The sequence below is a fragment of the Clarias gariepinus genome, chromosome 28, assembly GCF_024256425.1.
Source record: "Clarias gariepinus isolate MV-2021 ecotype Netherlands chromosome 28, CGAR_prim_01v2, whole genome shotgun sequence".
NCBI classification, from domain to species: domain Eukaryota; kingdom Metazoa; phylum Chordata; class Actinopteri; order Siluriformes; family Clariidae; genus Clarias; species Clarias gariepinus.
In genome coordinates this window covers 3,011,306-3,029,973 of record NC_071127.1, presented here as the reverse complement: position 1 = coordinate 3,029,973, position 18,668 = coordinate 3,011,306, and the positions used below count along the sequence as shown (strand labels likewise).

At 42.3% G+C, this 18,668-nt stretch overlaps 2 protein-coding genes across 2 annotated transcripts; one reads left to right on the top strand and one right to left on the bottom strand.

The window, feature by feature from the left end:
• Positions 1-2,756: 2,756 nt before the first annotated feature.
• On the bottom strand, positions 2,757-8,347 carry tufm (Tu translation elongation factor, mitochondrial). Its single transcript, XM_053490270.1, has 10 exons — positions 8,269-8,347; positions 7,783-7,829; positions 6,935-7,073; positions 6,658-6,824; positions 6,284-6,553; positions 5,149-5,281; positions 4,398-4,502; positions 4,153-4,304; positions 3,887-4,006; positions 2,757-3,787 (listed from the first exon to the last, which is right to left on the bottom strand). The coding sequence occupies exons 1-10, from the start codon at positions 8,303-8,305 to the stop codon at positions 3,617-3,619; spliced, it is 1,341 nt and encodes a 446-aa protein (XP_053346245.1). The 5' UTR covers positions 8,306-8,347; the 3' UTR covers positions 2,757-3,616.
• Positions 8,348-9,772: 1,425 nt separating this feature from the next.
• On the top strand, positions 9,773-15,970 carry hspbp1 (HSPA (heat shock 70kDa) binding protein, cytoplasmic cochaperone 1). Its single transcript, XM_053490281.1, has 8 exons — positions 9,773-9,948; positions 10,206-10,319; positions 10,426-10,621; positions 10,711-10,935; positions 11,020-11,175; positions 11,359-11,455; positions 11,577-11,688; positions 15,634-15,970. The coding sequence occupies exons 2-8, from the start codon at positions 10,206-10,208 to the stop codon at positions 15,712-15,714; spliced, it is 981 nt and encodes a 326-aa protein (XP_053346256.1). The 5' UTR covers positions 9,773-9,948; the 3' UTR covers positions 15,715-15,970.
• The last annotated feature ends 2,698 nt before the right edge of the window (positions 15,971-18,668 follow it).

Below are 18,668 nucleotides of genomic sequence, written 5' to 3'. Positions count from 1 at the left end.
AATGAAATCTGTACAGTGTACTCTAGTGCTCTAGTTTCACAAATTGACAGTTTGATTAAAAAAAGTGTACAGTTTTACTCGATGTGCGACAAGAGTCACCAAGAATATTTAAAACTGGAGCAGATAGTGTTGAGGGCTTTGATCAAGGCTCAACTGTGGCAATTTGATGGTGTTGGGGCTTAACCTTCTAATCAGTAACCAACAGCCTTAACCGATGCCCTATATTGTCCTGTGCGGAGTGTGCACATCAGGTAATGTAGCATGACATGGAGCTGCTTCTGTGCTTCCTCCCTTGTGTTTACACCCAGCTGCTCTTATGTGCTGGACAGAATTTTATTTTGTCAAACTTTGTGCATTAGGAAAGAAAAGCCAATGCAAACATAGATAAAAATTTTTTTTTTTAAATATGTATTATGTCTAAGGGCAAGTCCAAGTTAATATGGAAGACAACTCAAGTCTTTGACATAACTCCTTTAGCCCTACTGCAGATGATTTCTGTGACATGAGACTGGGCTTTTGGGCTGGGCTACTACAACAGAGAGGTTTCTGGACCTTGTGGTTGTCACTGGAGAAGATCAGACATGGGTAAAATTAAGTATGTATCCAATGATGTAGACTTTAAAGCACTTTTTGTAAGTCGCTCTGGATAAGAGCGTCTGCCAAATGCCTAAATGTAAAATAGCATATGACACAGAGAAAAGTTCTGCTAATACAGTACTTTATTTTCAAAAGGAGGAACAAAAAAAAATCGCTGTTATATACAGTCCATACAATACAGTTTACATATATATTTTTTATGAAACCGCTTCTTATTTACGCAGGCCTTACAGCAGTGAGTAAATGTAATGAGTGCATTTATTACATTAGATATAGACAGAGAGGAAAAAATTCTGTACAATCAACATGGCTGGCTGTTAAATGATTGGGATCCTGGACAAGCCCCCAATTATGTTACAGCCAGTCATGGTCATAGCAGAATACATTTTCTAGCAAATGTCGGTAAAAAAAGTAGAGGCGTTTCCTAAACAATAAATTAACCAACAAAACAAACAAATGGAGAGCCTTCCATAGTCCAAAGACATGCAGATTAGCCTGAATGTTAAGTTTCAAGTTTTATTGTCACATGCAAAGTAAAGAAACATGTTCTCCTGTACAAGGAAATTCTTCCTTTGCTGTCCCCCAGTGGTGGCCACTAAAAAGTGAAAATTAAAATAAAACAGAATAATATATATGTATAAAAAGATATATATATCGGTATATAAAAAGATATATCAAACAGAATTAAAAGCAGAATATGAAAATATGAAATCAAATCATATGGTTTTAATCTGAGTTTTCCCCAAATAATGAAAACTCAGATTATTCGTTTCACAGCCCCCCCCCCAAAAAAAGGATTATTTTCTCGGTACTCGTAAACCAAGTTTGTTTTCCAAGTCAAAATGTATTGAAAAGTTTTGCTTGTCTTGCAGACTCGCAAACCGAGGTTCCACTGTATTGTAAACAGTCTATGTATTGTGCAAATTATGCAGGGTAAATGCTCTGCAGGTTTGGCAGCGAAGTCCTTGTAATCTTTTCAGCAGTCATCATCACTCTCTGCAGGCGTTTGCTGTCCCTAACAGTAGTACTGTCGTACCACACGGTGATGTAGTTAGTCAAGATGCTCTTGATTGTGCAGCTGTAGAAGTTTAAGAGGAGTTTCCTCACCCTCCTAAGAAAGTACAGCCACTGCTGAGCTCTCTTAACCAGCTTTGTGGTGTTAAGTGTGTGAGTGTGTGCACAGGGTGTAATCCCCACTGTTTCCTCAGTCTACTGGGATAGGTCCAGCCTGCCACTGTGTACAGGATAGGTGGTATGGGAATAACAACACACCACCACATAGAAAAACTGGGGAAACAGTGGCACCTTTTGGGCACACATGGATGGAACAGTCTTAAATCTTACTGGCAGTACCTGGCAATACCATTTCAGTGCAAAAAAAAAAAAAAAAATGGTAAAGGAAAAGAACATCCAGAAGATGATTTTATACAACACAATGTCTTCCTGTTTCCAAAAATTGAGACCCAATTTATATGAAGGAGCTTTCACGTCAAAGTTAACTTATTAAAGAGTGCTTTGAACGTTGCTGTGCATGGAGAAATCAGATAATTTATACAACAGAGCATGAAAAAGGGAAGGGCGGGGGTCAAATTGTATTAATAACAACAAAATGTAACTATCAAGTGAAAACATTCAGGTTTCCTGTGCGTGTGTGCTAACAAAACACTGCAGAGAGAAAAACATTCCCTGCTTTTAGTCCATATTTGTATTAGCTAGGATTTAAACAAGTATTAACTCGTTAGAGAAATAGTAAAATACAGGACCTTTAATGCTGCCTTACAACACATCACAGACTAAAACAAAACTAACGAGTACCCTTTACACAGGTGCGGTGCCATATTTGCAATGGTCTGGTTACAACACAGGCTCAGGAGAATGTTTAGTCCCCATGTGGCAGATCCTAAACAGGACCCGAGAGTCACAGAGCTGAGAATCCACAGGGGAACTGAAAACCTGGGGGAAACGACAGAGTACTCGACCTCAGGGTGTGTGTTCAGCACGTACCGAAACTTAAACTCTCCTCAATAGTGAAGAAAATAAAGCATGCTCAAAATAGTCTCTAGAGGGCGCCATAGACTGATTTGCGTTTTTCATTAATTTGTCCCGATCATAAAGCAAGACTTTCTTCTGTTCTGAAAACAGTGGGCGGAGTCAAGAGCTGTATTAAATACATTTATTACATCAGCCACATAGCCATCATCACAGAGACATTTCATAAGCAAAAAGCAGACAGTATAGAACCTCAAAACTCCCTTTGTGTGTGTGTGTGTGTGTGTGTGTGTGTGTGTGTGTGTGCCCCCAACGTAGGATCTCCAGCCTCGTCCTCTTACCCTGAAAAACAGCACGGCTTCATGTTCAATTCAAAGAAACCGAAAGGATCCACGAGTTCTGTTAGCGTGTTTAAATGACCGATTCCTGACAGCTAATTATCTCAGGCTCAATGTAAACGACTCTGTGTTTCTCCAGGATGACTCGAGCTCCGCTAGCACATCAACAGACTCCCTAATTAGCCAACAGAAAAGGTCTATTCGCTAAAATTTTGGTTTGCGCTCTAAGAAACAAATAAAAAAAATGTAACTGGCATGGTTTGAGACTCGGCATTTCTCCAGGCTGATGGATGCTCTGCTAGCATGCCAGCAAGAGAGATAATTAGCAGAAGCTAGTTAGCTAAGTGCTTGGTACGATGACTAGGGAGTAAGCTAGCAAATTAGCACAACGTCGGGTTAGCATTCTAAACAGGATGGTGGCTAGTTTGCTGCCTGTATCAGATCTCACAGAGTACATCTTACAAACTGAAAGTGATGGAGGGAACAAAGTTTTGGAACGTGTGTGTGTGTGTGTGTGTGTGTGTGTTTGTAAGAGAGAGCAGGAAATAATAAACCGTGGCTGTTCATACTAACGCAAATCTGATCGAGTCACAAGCTTGGATGAGTTCCTGCCCCGCCCTTACTGTCTGTAACCCCACCCTCAGTCACAGTAACCCCGCCCCGATACCCCCAGCCCCTCCCCCCAGTCAGTCTCAGCCCCAGTTGTGCTGGTCCTCGGCTGTGGCGGTCAAGATGTCCGTGACGAGCCCCGTGCCGATGGTCCTGTTCCCGTCCCTCAGCGTGAACCTCTGACCTTTCTCCAACACCATGGGCTGTCTCAGGGTCAGAGTGAGGGACGTGTCCTCGCCGGGCATCACCATCTCCTACACAGGGAGAGAGAGAGAAAGAGAGATGAGGACAATGTGTATTACAGTGGGACACTGAAATATCTGTGTGTGTGTGTGTGTGTGTGTGTGTGTTACCTTGCCATCAGGGAGCTGGATCCTGCAGGCCATGTCCCAGGTGAGGGAGAACATGACCGGCATGAAGTTGGTGACGAAAGGCTTGTGTCTGCCACCTTCCTCTTTACTCAGTACGTACACCTGCGCGCGCACACACACACACACACACACACACACACACACACACACACACACACACAGACCATGCAGTGAGTACTTGTGAGTGTAAACTTTAATTTGTTTCAGTAACAAGATGACGTCACACAATCTCTCTCTCACACACACACCTGAGCTTTAATTTTCTGATGAGGCTGGACTGAGCCTGGTTTACACATCACCACGCCTCGTCTCATGTCCTCCCTCTTCATACCACGCACCAGCGCGCCCAGGTTATCCCCCGCCTCCGCGCGGTCCAGAGACTGGTGAAACATCTCGATACCTACACACACCCACACACACAGCATCATCCACATCATTGTTCCTCCATGATCTTAAAGGAGTCGAACTCTCTTACACACACAGCTACACTCACCTGTGACCACTGACTTGGCAGAGCGGTTGTGTCCCACAAACTCACACTCGTCTCCTTTTTTGATCACTCCCCTCTCCAGAGTGCCCGTCACCACCGTACCACGACCTGCGCGCGCACGCACACACACACACACAGTGCAACACCATTACAGGTCAATTTTAGACTATTTTATAGACATAATTTGTAAACAACACACACTGCATATATCATGATGTAATAATGTCTCAACCAATCAGAGACCATCTGAGACAGAGAGTCAGTGATGGTGTTCCCAGGTCACATAATTCTCAGTCACGAATAAAATAAATAAACCGACTGTAAAAATCCAATTAGTTCAATTACAGTTGGAGCTGATTGATGTACAAGTTTGATTCTCTAAAGCGACTCCCTGATCAGACGCCCTAAAGCGACTCCCTGATCAGACGCCCTAAAGCGACTCCCTGATCAGACGCCCTAAAGCGACTCCCTGATCAGACGCCCTAAAGCGACTCCCTGATCAGACGCCCTAAAGCGACTCCCTGATCAGACGCCCTAAAGCGACTCCCCGATTAGACGCCCTAAAGCGATTCCCCGATCAGACGCACTAAAGCGACTCCCTGATCTGATTAATTTAAAACGACTCCCTGATCTGATTAATTTAAAACGACTCCCTGGGCTGACTCTATTCATTTGATTCGCTGTGTCTAGAAAATCATTAAGTAATTCAGTTGTGTTGGAGTGTTGCACATTTATTGTGAAGACACACACACACCTGGTATAGAGTAGACTCCCTCAATGGGCAGCAGGAAGGGTTTGTCCAGGTCTCTCTTGGGCAGAGGGATGAACTCATCCACTACCTCCAGCAGCTTCATGATGGAGTTCACTCCCAGCTCAGGCTGCCGGTTCTATACACACACACACACACACACACACACACACACACACACAATAACGATAAGTTAAGAATGTTTCACATGGAATGACATCCTTCTGTCCCTTGATTCCAAAAACCTGTGCTCTAGAGTTTGGACCTCACTGCAGCTTTTGACACTGTTGTCCACCTGATTCTCCTGACACATCTGGCACAAGAAGTTGGCCTTCAAGTTCCCATACTACAATGGTTTAGGTCATATTTAACAAATAGGACTTTCTCTGTCATGACTGGTGCTATCTCTTCCTCCTCAGCCCCTTTTACCTCTGGTGTTCCACAGGGTTCCATTTTGGGCCCCGTTTTATTTGTACATGCTGACATTAGGATCGATTATTTCATCTGTATGCAGATGATTTACAAATCTATCTGCCAGTTGTGCCAAATTCATCTGATGCACTTAAATCGATCCACAGTTGTCTGCATGACATTTAACTTGATTAAAATTGTCTCTGTGTGAATAAGAGTAAAACAGAATCTATTATGTTTGGTCCCCCCAATTTTTCTAGTTTTATCACTGCTGGTCTTGATTCTCCGGTTCCTCATTTAAGCCAAGCAGTCAAAAAAATGGGGGTGACTTTAGACAGCAGTTTAAACTTTCAGACACACATTAACTCTGTTATCAGGGCAGGATTTTTTCATCTTCGCCCCCTCGCAAAGGTTAAACCGTTTTTGAATCGGAGCGACCTGGAGAAAGCCATTCATTCTTTTATTAGTTTGCGGCTAGATTACTGCAACGCACTTTATGTTGGAATCACTCAAGTTTGTCTACATCGTCTGCAACTTGTGCAGAATGCTGCGGCTCGTATGCTGACCAATAGTCAGAAATATGATCACATCACACCAATCCTGGATTCCCTTCACTGGCTTCCGGTACAGTTCCGGATTCACTTTAAACTTCTGATGTTTGTTTTTAATGCAATTAATGGTCTGGCATATAACTGATCGACCCCCCTCCTCCCCGTCTCTCCGTTAGTACCTCGAGGGCGCAGAGGGCCGAGCCACTGATGACGGGTGTGTTGTCTCCGTCGTATCCGAACTCGCTGAGCAGCTCTCGGATCTCGAGCTCGACAAGCTGCAAGAGCTCAGGGTCGTCCACGGCGTCCGCCTTGTTGATGTACACCACCACGTGCTGCACGCCGATCTGACGGGCCAGCAGGAGGTGCTCACGCGTCTGGGGCATCTGACCGTCCGTCGCCGCCACCACCAGGATACAGCCGTCCAGCTGAGCCGTGCCTGTGATCATGTTCTACACGCAAAAACACACATACACAGAGTGTCAGACAGACGTATTGACACAGATAGGTAGATGGAAAATGCCGTGTGTGTGTGCGTTTGTATGTATATACACACCTTGACATAGTCGGCGTGACCGGGACAGTCTGTGTGCGCGTAGTGCCTGTTAGCGGTCGTGTACTCCACATGCGAGGCGTTGATGGTGATGCCTCTGGCTTTCTCTTCAGGAGCGTTATCAATGTCTTCATACTTCTTATAGCGCGCACCACCAGCCTCAGCCAGCACTGACACACACACACACAGAAAATAAAGTTATTCTCGGCTTCAGTACAGTTATAATGTTAACTCTTAGCGTGTGTGTGTGTGTGTGTGTGTGTGTGTGTGTGTGTGTTACCCTTGGTGATGGCGGCGGTGAGCGTGGTCTTCCCGTGGTCCACGTGACCGATGGTTCCTATATTCACGTGAGGTTTATCACGGGAGAACACCTTCTTAGCGTCGGCAGCGAAACTCCTCCGGCTCAGAGGAACCGCACACTGAAACACGAGCAGAGATCCATATTCATCCCAATAAACCCGACTCACTGATCCGCATCATTTACAGGAATATCAGAACAGATCATATAAACACAACACACACACACTAAAACAGTTCGGTCTCATTCAGGTAACTTGGATCATTAAAATGTCAAAACGAGGGCACAGACACCCCATCACATGACAGTTACATTTGCATACTCATTAATATTCATTAGCGTCTGCTAGGGCTGAAACGAAAGTACCTCGAGTAATTCAATTGCAATTATCAAAAATTATCGAGGCAAAATCTTCTGCCTCAAAGCTTCTTTCAATTAATTTAGTATTTGTTTGGCGTGACACAGTGCGCAGATGCAAGCCGCCAGTAAACACCGGCGAAGAAGAAGCGATTACGGAGACGCAAACAGTGAGCTGTGTATTAATTTGAGGGAGCGTTTTGTTGTGGGCTGTAAAATGGATGTGAGCGATAAAATTATCAGCGAGCCAAGAGAAGAGAACTTTAAGTTCTGAAAGATAAGTTGCACAACTTGGTGTTTTTGTATAATTACTTATTTTACAGTGTGCCTTAGTTTTTTTTTTTAGTTTAGATTTGAAATACTTTTTTTTATGTGAATATTCAGAGTGATCTCACTCTCACTCTCTGTGTGTGTGTGTGTGTGTGTGTGTGTGTGTGTGTGTAAGGAGACAGTGGGGTGTAGGGAGACCTCACCAGTTTGTAGGAGCTGTGCAGGAGACTCGGGGAGGAGAGCTGGAGCGCTGAAGAACACACACACACACACACACATACAGGACAAAAGTGAGATATATACACACACACAAACACACCTTCTGACTGGTCAGGTTTATACACCACTCACTTACCTCTCTCTCTCTCTCACACACACACACACACACACACACACACAGTATAAGCCTGCTCTATACTGCTGTATCTGTCACTGATTGTTGTTTAATCTGTGATGATGATGATGATGATGATGATGATCCCCTCCCCCTGTACTCGGAGTGATAAACTTGACCTTGCTTCAGCTCCACATAACAGACACCTCACCGCGTTACGTCACTGACCCCGAGCTCGAGACTAAACCCCCCAGTTAATACCCCTGGTGTTCATCTCCTCCACACCGCATCATACACACCCCGCGCAGGTGCACCGCACAGGACACACACCGCACACACACCGCACACATCTTACCGGAGAGGCACGCACGGATACCCACGAGCGCGGCCATGTTGGATTACTAACGAGAAGACACACGCGCGGCGCATGCGCGGAAAATAACCTTTACCTCTACGTCATCAACGTGCGACACGTCAATAAGGCACCGCAAAATGTATCATTTTTACCTTAATAGTTTTCATTGGAAAAAATAGAACATTTTGGCCAACTTGTAGAGATTAATAAGAATAATAAAAAGAAATAAACAGTGACGTGAGAAATAAACAGAGCAAATAAACAGAGCAAATATTTCAGAAAAAATATGTAAATAAAATTGCAAATTGTAAATATAAATATGTTTTATTTAATGTTCTGCTTTTAGAAAATGTTAAATAATATCAAACATGGCTTCTGTATATAAAATAATTTATATATTCCAAATGTTGAAGAGTAAATGGATAAATAAATAAATAGTGACTACAATAAAGTTGTAAATAGTTTAAAGATTTTTTTTTTTTTTACTAAATCTTCTGGTTTAAACATTATAAAATAATCTTCTGCTACAAATGTGAAATTCAGAAAAAACACCAAATTAATAAAAAAAACATTACCCTGTATAACTTTATTGTTTTTTTTTTAACTTTTATTAAGTGTATCTTTATTGTTATATATTTTAATAATCTTTTAGTCATATATTTAAATTTGATTTCCAATTTTTAGTCATTTAATCAGTTCATAAATTTGCTGTAATAATAATAATAATAATTGACGTTTATTTATTGGTTTGTTGGAAGATGAGTGACAGGACCCCTTTGTGTAAATTGTTTATTTATTGTGTTTTTTTTTTCTTTCTTTCAAAATGTATATGTCTTTCACTTTTTTTTTTTTTTGGGGGGGGGCTGTTGTGTGCCTTGCTTAATGTATGTTCATTTTATGATGCTCCTGGGGCTGTGTGTTTTGTTCAGCTATGTTAAGTGACATGAGAATAATATAATAATGTTTTATTAAAGAAATAATAAGTAAAAACTAATGGAGGAGACTAGATAGATAGATAGATAAATAGACAGAAAAAAAGATAATGGCTAAAGACAAAGACAGTAAACTATTTTTTAAATAATTTAGTTTTACAACAGTTTTTTAAATTTAATGTTCTGTCAGTTTTAAACACTGAGATTTGACTTCTGATTTAGTAGTTTATATATATTTGATACTGATGTGAAATGTAATAATAAACCTACATATAAAATCAGCCAAAATATTTGTACATACTTCAGCAAAAAAATTACTAATATTATCATATTGTTATTATAATATTATCATACAAGTTTTTCTTTTCTTAAAATGTGACATACCTTTATTGTCTGACTCTGTGTGTATATTTTACAAAAGTTAATTTACAAACAGTTTTATTTATAAATTATATTAAATATATAATATTTATAGTACGTGTATTTTGATTCTATTCTTCTATTTTTATTTTTCGAATGAATGTATTTTATTAGTTCCGCCGCGTGCACAGGTACTGCGCATGCGTGGAGCGAGCGAGCTAGCGCGCATGCGCAGTACGCTTCCAGTGATGGCGGTTGCTCGTGTGTTCCAGAATCTGTGAGAAAGTTCGAGATTAACGGTACTCAGGCGTTTATTAGCGGTGTGATGGCGCTCTGCTCAGAGTAACTACACCCTCAGACACACTCTAACACCCAGCGCAGAGTCACGGTAAGTGTTATAGACCTCTTATAATACTGTTTAAATCATAAATAGACACCTTATTGCGTGTGCGCGTGCTTCACGGTGATGGACAGAGTAAAAAGTGCGAATTAAACCTGATTAAAGATTAAAACGTGGGACAGTTGGAATAATCAGACAGCCTGTTATTGAGTCACGTGTTAATTTATCGGAATTTAATCGAGGACAATTATGGACACAAAAGATACATTTCGTGTTTCTTTTATTTTTCTCTCCCCTGTGCGTAGATGGCAGAAGGAAACCGACGTCACCCTCAGAATTTGCAGGGAGTCCTGCGATTGGCTGTTGATGCAGGCTCCGCCTCCGATGGCCCCGCCCCCTCACAGCCCATGTCTCAGGAGGTGATACCCTTTATTATGTTAATAAATTAATATCTAATAGTATTTTTCTGTTTCTGTCAGATTTGGTTATACACACGTGTGTGTGTGTGTGTGTGTGTGTGTGTAGAGGATGGAGTTCCTGCAGGCCGCTCTGTCCGAGGTGTGTAAGGGTCAGCTGGACGAGGTGGAGCAGATGAAGCGGTGTGTATCAGTGCTCCTGAAGGATGACACAGAAAGACGAGAGGACGAAGAGGACGAGGACGAGAAAGAGGTGGCGCTCGAGGCGCTGTGTGACCTGTGTGACAACATGGACAATGCAAGAGGTGTGTGTGTGTGTGTGTGTGTGAGAAAGGAAGTTTAAATCTGCCCGAGTGTGTGTGAAAAATAGTTATATTGTGTGTGTGTGTTTTAGACCTGATGAAGCTGGGCGGGCTGGACGTGTGTGTGTCTCGGTGTGTGTGTCACAGCGAGGCAGGTGTGCGGTGGCGGGCGGCTGAGCTGTTGGCCTGCTGCGCTCAGAACATGCCCGAGGTACAGCTGTACCTGCTCCAGCAGGGGGCGCTACACACACTGTTGCAGCTCACCGACCATGACGCACACACCACCGTGCGCGTCAAAGCACTCTATGCAGTGTCCTGTGAGTCTCTCTCACTTACACACAGACAGTATAAAAAGTTTAGTTGGCTGTATAAAAACCTGACTTCTCGCATTTGTCCTGCAGGCCTCGTGCGGGAACAGGAAGCGGGACTGAGTGAGTTCCTGTCACATGACGGGTTCTCGGTGCTGATGAGAGGGATGCAGTCAGAGTGCGACAAGCTGCGAACCAAATCAGCCTTCCTGCTGCTCAACTTACTGACCAGTCACCCCGAGCACAGAGGTCTGTCTGACTGCTCGTCTCTGCCTGTGTCTCACTGTCTCTGTGCATCCGCCTGTCTCTGTGCGTCCGCGTGTGTCTGCCTGTCTCTGTGCGTCCTCTTTGTCTTTGTCTCTCTCCATCCTGAGTTTGTCTGTCCGACACAAAGACAGTCATTTATATTTCTAACATCGTCCTCTGTCACAGATACAGTCCTGTCTATGGGGATGGTACAACAGTTGGTAGCAGTGCTGCGTTCTCCACACTCCTCTGTACATGAACATGTCCTTGGCGTCCTCTGCTGGTCAGTGCAAGTTACTGCACCCTTTCTGTCTCTCAGTATTACTCAGTTTTCATAGTGTACATGGTGATATCTACAGGAATTTCTAAATCCTTCTGTTAAACAAGTGTGTGTGTGTTTGCAGTCTGGTAGGGGACAGTGAGCGTGGTGTGTGTGACTGTAGAGAACCCTCTCTGGGTTTGGAAGATCTGTTGAACCAGAGGATAAGCGACCTGCAGGGTCGAGAGGAGAGCCAGGTATGTACACTCATCTCCTCCTTATTATGACTACTTACCACTTCCTGTTTCATAACTAGTCAGAAGGCCTTCATTTCAGCGCGCAGACATTCTGAACTTGCAACGAGCTGACTCAACAACAGCAGGACCAGACAGTTACACACACAGCAGGAACAAAAACAGACTTAAAAGGGGAAGAAAGAAAACGAATCAGTCTTAAGATTAAAGAGTCTGTCCAACGAACTCCAGGCTCCAGGTTTGCTCTGTAAGTCATGTGAGAAGATTAGCTGCTTGTGTCAACTGTATTTAGAAAGATGCTATCTGATGACACATCCACAAACCGATAAAACGTTTATTTGCCAAATAAATAAAGATCAGTAAAGACTTAGTGTTGGAGTGTAGAAACAAGACGCCACGTAATAAAACTAACAGGATGCTTTAGTTAAACATTAAATGTGTCTTACTTTTAAATAAAATAAATAAGCAGTGACCCCTCAAACCCTTCCTCTAAGGCTCCGATTGGGCCCTGGTAAGAACTCGTAACCATCACACAGATCCCTGTCCAGACATCTCCTAGAAAACACGGCCAGTCAGAGGGCGCTACCTCAGCACTCCTCAGAAAGTACGGTTGTCAGATTGAGATGCCTTGTGGATTTGCCACCTGGTCGTTACGGGCACTTTCCATGTTTGTTCGGGCGTGACAAGCCGGTTTTCAGTATTGTTGTAACTTTTAGAGGAGGTTTCAACAGCTGTGACTGAGTTATCAGTTTCTTCCATCATCTGATGACACCTTCGGCTCTAATTTCAAGTAAGAAAAAACCAGTGGGGGTGGCTAATATTCAAGCTACCGCGGGTTTGTCCAAGACCGACTTGAGGATGAACTGGCATCAGAAACTGAGCTCCTGATCTTGTGTGGGAAGTGGACGGAATGATGGTGCACTCTCAGAAGACGACGCCGTACCTGTGGAGAACTCTCCTGTGGTACTAAGGAGTGCTGGTCCAGTGTGGTGACCAAGAGCACTGGTACGACTTTAAAGAATGTTGAGTAGAGCAACGTAGTGGTCAGGTAGAAGACTTATTAAAAAAAAAAATCGAGGAAGCTGGTATGATAATGATGGAGATGTTTGGAGGCGTTCAGAAGGTTGCTGAACATGGTTGATGCAGGTACAGAGGGGGAGGAAGCATGGCGCTGTGGAAGTGAGGGGAAACAATACTGGATCTGGTACTGCGTTAAAGAAAGAGAGTAACGCTCTTGGTTCTGTGGACTCTTTCGAAATAGGACCAGTAATGACTTTTTACCATCAGCATCAACGCAACCAGAAGATAAAAAAAAAAGAGGTATCGCTTGTGAAAAAAAAAAAACAGAAAAAAGGGAGCACAGTCTTTTTCTCTTTCCACAGCTGTCTTGTACTTGTAGTTTTCTCTTTCTTTTTTTTGTTCCTTTTTGTAGAGAAACTGAGAGTTTCAGAACATTTAGCATCAGATGGAGATTATAATAGACGAGGTGGACTTGCACAGTTCTTTAAAGAAAATAAGCGATTTGCACAGAGTTGGCACAGTGGAGTAGTGGTAAGTACTGTCGCCTCGCACATCCAGGGTGGAGGATTTGATTCCTGCCTCGGTGTGTGTGTGTTTGTGTGCTGTGCGAGTTTGCAAGTTCTCCATGTTTGGTGGGTTTCCTTTGGGTTTTCCGGGTACCTCCCACAGACTTAATTAACAGGCGTTCTCAAATTTCCTGGAGTGATTGAATGTGTGATCAAATCAAATAAAATTCAATAAAATTTTATTTGTCACATACACAGTCATACACAGAACAATATGCAGTGAAATGCTTAGACGTGACCTAAGAATAAAAGAATATGAATAAGAATAGGAAATAAATAGGGAAATTAAAATAAAGGGTAAGTTTAAGTGGGAAAGAATAAAATAAAAATATACAAATAAAAGTTAAAGATAAAATAACTGTACACAAAAATACACAATATACACAGTCTTTCTGTGTTGGCCTTCAGGGAGCGGAATCGCTTTCCTGACCTCAACAGAGAGAACAGTCCATTGTTGGGATGGCTGAGGTCCTCCACGATCATCTTGGCCTTGGTCCAGCACCGCCTGCTGTAGATTGAGTGCAGGTCAGGGAGCTCTGTGTGGATGGTGCGCTCCGCTGATCGCACAACCCTCTGTAGAGCTCGTCTGTCCTGCATGGTGCTGTTCCCGAACTAGGTTGAAATGTTTCCCATCAGGATGCTCTCTATGGTGCAGGAGTAAAAGTTCCTGAGCACCTTGGAGGGCAGTTGGAAGTCTCTCTTCCGACTTTTTTACCACGGTGTTGATGTGACAGGACCTGCGTGATGTGAACACTGAGGTATTTGAAGCTGTCCACTCTCTCCACTGGGCTCTCGTTGATGACGGGGGTCTGGTAGTTCCTCTCCTGCTTTGTGCTGAAGTCCACTATCAACTCCTTTGTCTTACTGACGTTTAGAAGGAGGTTGTTTCTCTGGCACCAGTTTTCCAGATTCCTAATCTCCTTCAGGTAGGCCGTCTCGTTGTTATCAGAGATCAGGCCCACCACGACGGTGTTGTCAGCAAACTTGATGATGGCGGTGGAGTTGGTAGTGGCCACACAGTCATGTGCATACAAAGAGTACAGCGGGGGCTCAGAACACAACCCTGGGGGGCTCCAGTGCTGAGAGTGATGGAGGCTGAGACGTGTCCGCCCATCCTTACTGCCTGTGGTCTGCCAGTTAGAAAGTTGGAGATCCACTGACACATAGATGAGCTAACTCCCAGGTGCTGCAGCTTGGTGGTGAGTGTGGAGGGAATTATGGTATTAAATGCAGAACTGTAGTTGAGGAAGAGCATTTTAACATATGATGGATTGGCACCCTTCCAAAGTGTACCCTGCTGCGTGCATAAATCTTCTGGAACACGATTCAGACTTTCCGTTATCCTGTTTACAGAATAAGTGCAATAGAGAATGAATAAAGGAATGAATAAATTAATGGATGAATGCAGAAACAAGTTACACATGTTACACTGAAGTTGCACTTAATTTTTCCGGAAGATCGAGGGCAGGGTAGTTTCAATGGGACAAGCAGAAAGGAACAGACATAACGTAAATTGTTTGAAAAAACACATACACTATTGCCAAAAGTATTCACTTTCCTTTTCAAGTCATTGGATTCATGGGTTACATTCACTTCCAGGCGCAACAATAAGTGCCCCAAGGTGCTTCACGTAAATAATAAAATAATATAAAAAGACCTAAATAAAAGTCACATCACGCACACACATCTTAAATCCAAATCCATTATATAAAATCAACATATTTTATTGGTTTAAATGGCAAAGAAAACATAGGATTTTTCAGACGTGATTTGAACACCCTCAGTGATGGGTGGCCTCATGTATAGTCAAGTTTAGGTTCATTTTACAGTTTGGGTGCAGCCACAAAGAAAGCCTGATCAGTTCTGAGATTGCATTTGGTTTTAGGTACGGTCAGCAGAAATTTGTCTGATGATCTGAGAGACCGGGTTGGAACCGGTGTACTGAACTCCAGTGTGGTATCGTCATAGGACGCCACCTGTGCAGTAAGTCTAGTCGTGAAATTTCCTCTCTAATAAATTATTCCACAGGCAACTGTTAGACTTTTTTAAGCGATTGTGAACGACAGTAATTCAGCCACAAAATGTTAGCCACTTAAAATGAAAGAGTGGGGTCGGTGGATGCTGAGACTTGAGGTGGGACGAATCATGCTCCTCTGTCAGATGATCGAATACTTTTGGCAATATCGTTGAAGGAAGGATGTTTGTCACCAGATCCCATAATTGTGACTACATCATGATGACACACGGACTGCTGCTCTGTAACTGATGTTTAACTGAAATGTATTTATAGCTACCTGTAGTTTTAAAGGAATGATCAGTATCACAAAGATCTCTCTGTCTCTCTCTCTCTCTCTCTTACCAGGAGGAGGTGGAGTTTTGTGAGCGATTGCGAGCAGCTTGTTTCCAAGCTCCGCCTCAGGAGGATAACACAATGGATCGTTGAGTTCCTATTGGTTCGACGTTAATCACTGCCGTGCAGCGATCGGCCAGAAGGACGGACAGATATTATGTTTATCCTCTTTCTGGTGGAAAAAGGACTGAAACAAATGGAAAGATTCTAATGTAGTTTGTGTTTTATGAGACTTGTGTTTATGTACGTGTACACACTGTGCAAATCAATTGGTTTACTCTGGTTAATAATTGCGCGTGTAATGTTTTGCTGTAAATCTGAGAATGCCATTAAAAAGGCTAATGACTTACTGGTCCTCATTATTTTTCTTTCTCTTTTTATTTAACTTTGTTCCTGTTGTGACTTGTTCCTTTATGATCTTAACGCCTCGTGTCATACCTGGGTGTATGTGGGTTTAGATAGTAAATCAGGTGTGTTTACAGTGAGTCACCAGTCAGCCATGCTTAACTCCTATCACACTTATGCCATCTGTTAGGCAGTCTGTAACTAGGCAGGTCACCCGCATATCGTACAGCAAGCGCTTTATAATAACATCAAGTGAAACCTCGACCACAGCGCAGGGAAATATAAAGGAAATCAGATCACACTATGAGGAGGATCAAAAAGAAGGCGAAAACCACTTCAAAATTTTCAAACTTCTGTCTGTGAGTAGGTACAATTTTAATTAGGATTTAAAACTGCTTGTGTTTTTAGTTCAGTGATAAAGATGATGGGTATGTCGGGAATCCAGGTTTTAACAATACTTTTTTTAGAAAATAGAAAAGAAAGGTGGAAGAAAACACACCCTTGAAATACAAATGCAAACAAGAGGCGAGGGGCATCAAGTGACAGGTTAGGGATATCACCTACCGTGGAAATAAAAAACAGGAAAACGTGACCATATAAGGAATGTCCTAAGAACAACAGGCAAGTGCGTGCACATACAGTAGACCAGTCAAAGGTTTGGATATATTTTCTACATTATAGAACAATACTGGAGATTTCAAGATGATTATGAAATAACACATTTGGCTTTAGGGAATTAAGCAACAATAACAACAGTTGTTATTTCAAGACACAAAGGTCAGCTGCTCTTAAACAGTTTTTTGCAAGAACAGTATTGCCAAGTGCATTTGCAAAACCCACCAAGCACTATGATGAAACTGGCTCTCATAAAAACCTTCCCAGGAAAGCAAGACCAAAACTCTGTAAGCTCATTTAAAGTTACCAGCCTCAGAAATGGGCGGCATGGTGGTGTACTGGTTAGCACTGTCGCCTTGCATCTCCAGGGTCTGGGTTTGATTCCTGGCCAGGCTTGATTCCCGTTGCTGTGTGCATGGAGTTTGCATGTTCTCCCCGTGCTTGGTGGGTTTTCTCTGGGTTCTATGGTTTCCTCCCACAGTGCAAAGTACTGCAGAAAAGGCTATTTGGCGTTCCAAAATTGCCCATAGGGTGTGAATGAGCGTGTATGTGTGTTTCCTGTGATGGATTGGCACCCTGTCCAGGGCGTATCCTGCCTCGTGCCCTACAGTAAGTCTCCTGGGATAGGAGACCCTGAATACAGGATAAAGCGGTAAGAATGATAAGTGAGTAAGAGTGAGCCTTAGAAATCACCAATTAACAAACAGCACCTCAGATTAGAGCCGTTTTGAAGACTTTACAATGGAGAAGTAGCAGATACAGCTCAATATCAACTGTTCAAAGGAGGTTCATGCATATTCCGGATGCCTTTAGCATTTTTTAAACAGTATAAAAGGTAATAAAAATAAGGAAAGACTGAAGTAACTTTGGAACTTTTGAAAGGAAGTGTATTAAAGGACTGGTGTGTGTTTGAGAATTTACAAATAAATTGATGGACTGCCATGTTGTTTGCAGTGGTTTCTGTTTCTCTTTATATTATGGTAAGACTTCAGAGATAAGGGACAAGAGAAATACGGATTCAGCAAGAAAAATATCTACATTATAAAAGATAGCACGAGGCTCTGAAGTATGTCAGAGTCCATCCTAAAGTGTGTAAATGTCTTTTAGGGTTAAATGATTGAATATGTCACACTCTTCTAATGTCCTTCAGGTCATTGTCTCTAGTTTTACAGTAAAACTGCTGCCATTTGTCTAAGATACAAATAACTTTTAGCCTGGAGGTTTTAAATGGAGGTTTCTTTGGAAAAAAGAAAGGTTGTTCTTAAGAAAACCGCGAGTCAAGTGCATGCCAGATCAACAGGCGGTGATATATCCCTAACTGTAAAGCCATGTGGGCCAATCAGAAACCTGGAAAAAAAAGTTCTGATGGTGTACATTTACACTCTGATGTCAAATACAGGAGATGTGGCGCATGGAGCGTGCCCTCTTACACAACAAGACTAGGTATGGTATACTAGGGTGAATAGTGGTAAAGTGGGACAATGGGTAAAGTGGGACAGTCAAGCTTAATAATTTATATGTTTGCATGGATATGTTTTTATTACTAAAAATCAACAATGAGTTCATCATTAGCAAGTATGTGATAAAAAAAAAAAATCTGTGGCTATGACATCACTTCCGGGGTGTGGCACATCATATTTAACAACCATTTTCAGAAAGTGTCCCACTTTACCACTATTCACCCTACATGTGGAGCAAAGACCCAAAATAATAAAACTAAGATAAAACCCAGAATGAATTATGATTATATGATGTGCAAATACTATACATCCTACCATATAAGAGCAGTGACTCTACTGTACTGAGTTACAGTCGACCCCTGCAAAGTCACGGTTCAGAGATCGCGGCCTCCGTAATTTGTGGATTTTTCCTTAGTACCTAACTTATAAAAAGAAACCCCCGCAAATATCCTCTGCAATATTCTTTATGGATTTTTTTGTAGCAATATATACTTTTTTCTTTGTTTTAAATCTAAACTATAACAAAACAATAAAATGTATTAATTTTTAAACAAAAATAATGACGTAAATGCAGCTAAATGTCCTGTAGAGAGAAGAAAAAGCAACCGTAGAGGAAAACACGGCTTG

Bases quoted from the DNA above. Each gene is read 5' to 3' on its own strand.
- tufm (XM_053490270.1), bottom strand. From the start codon at position 8,305: ATGGCCGCGCTCGTGGGTATCCGTGCGTGCCTCTCCG. The intron at 7,074-7,782 runs GTGAGGTCTCCC...CTCGTGTTTCAG, and splicing joins TGCACAGCTCCTACAAACTG to TGTGCGGTTCCTCTGAGCCG. The intron at 6,825-6,934 runs GTAACACACACA...TGTGTGTGTCAG, and splicing joins CACCGCCGCCATCACCAAGG to TGCTGGCTGAGGCTGGTGGT.
- hspbp1 (XM_053490281.1), top strand. From the start codon at position 10,206: ATGGCAGAAGGAAACCGACGTCACCCTCAGAATTTGCAGGGAGTCCTG. The intron at 11,456-11,576 runs GTCAGTGCAAGT...GTGTGTTTGCAG, and splicing joins GTCCTTGGCGTCCTCTGCTG to TCTGGTAGGGGACAGTGAGC. The intron at 11,689-15,633 runs GTATGTACACTC...CTCTCTTACCAG, and splicing joins AGGGTCGAGAGGAGAGCCAG to GAGGAGGTGGAGTTTTGTGA.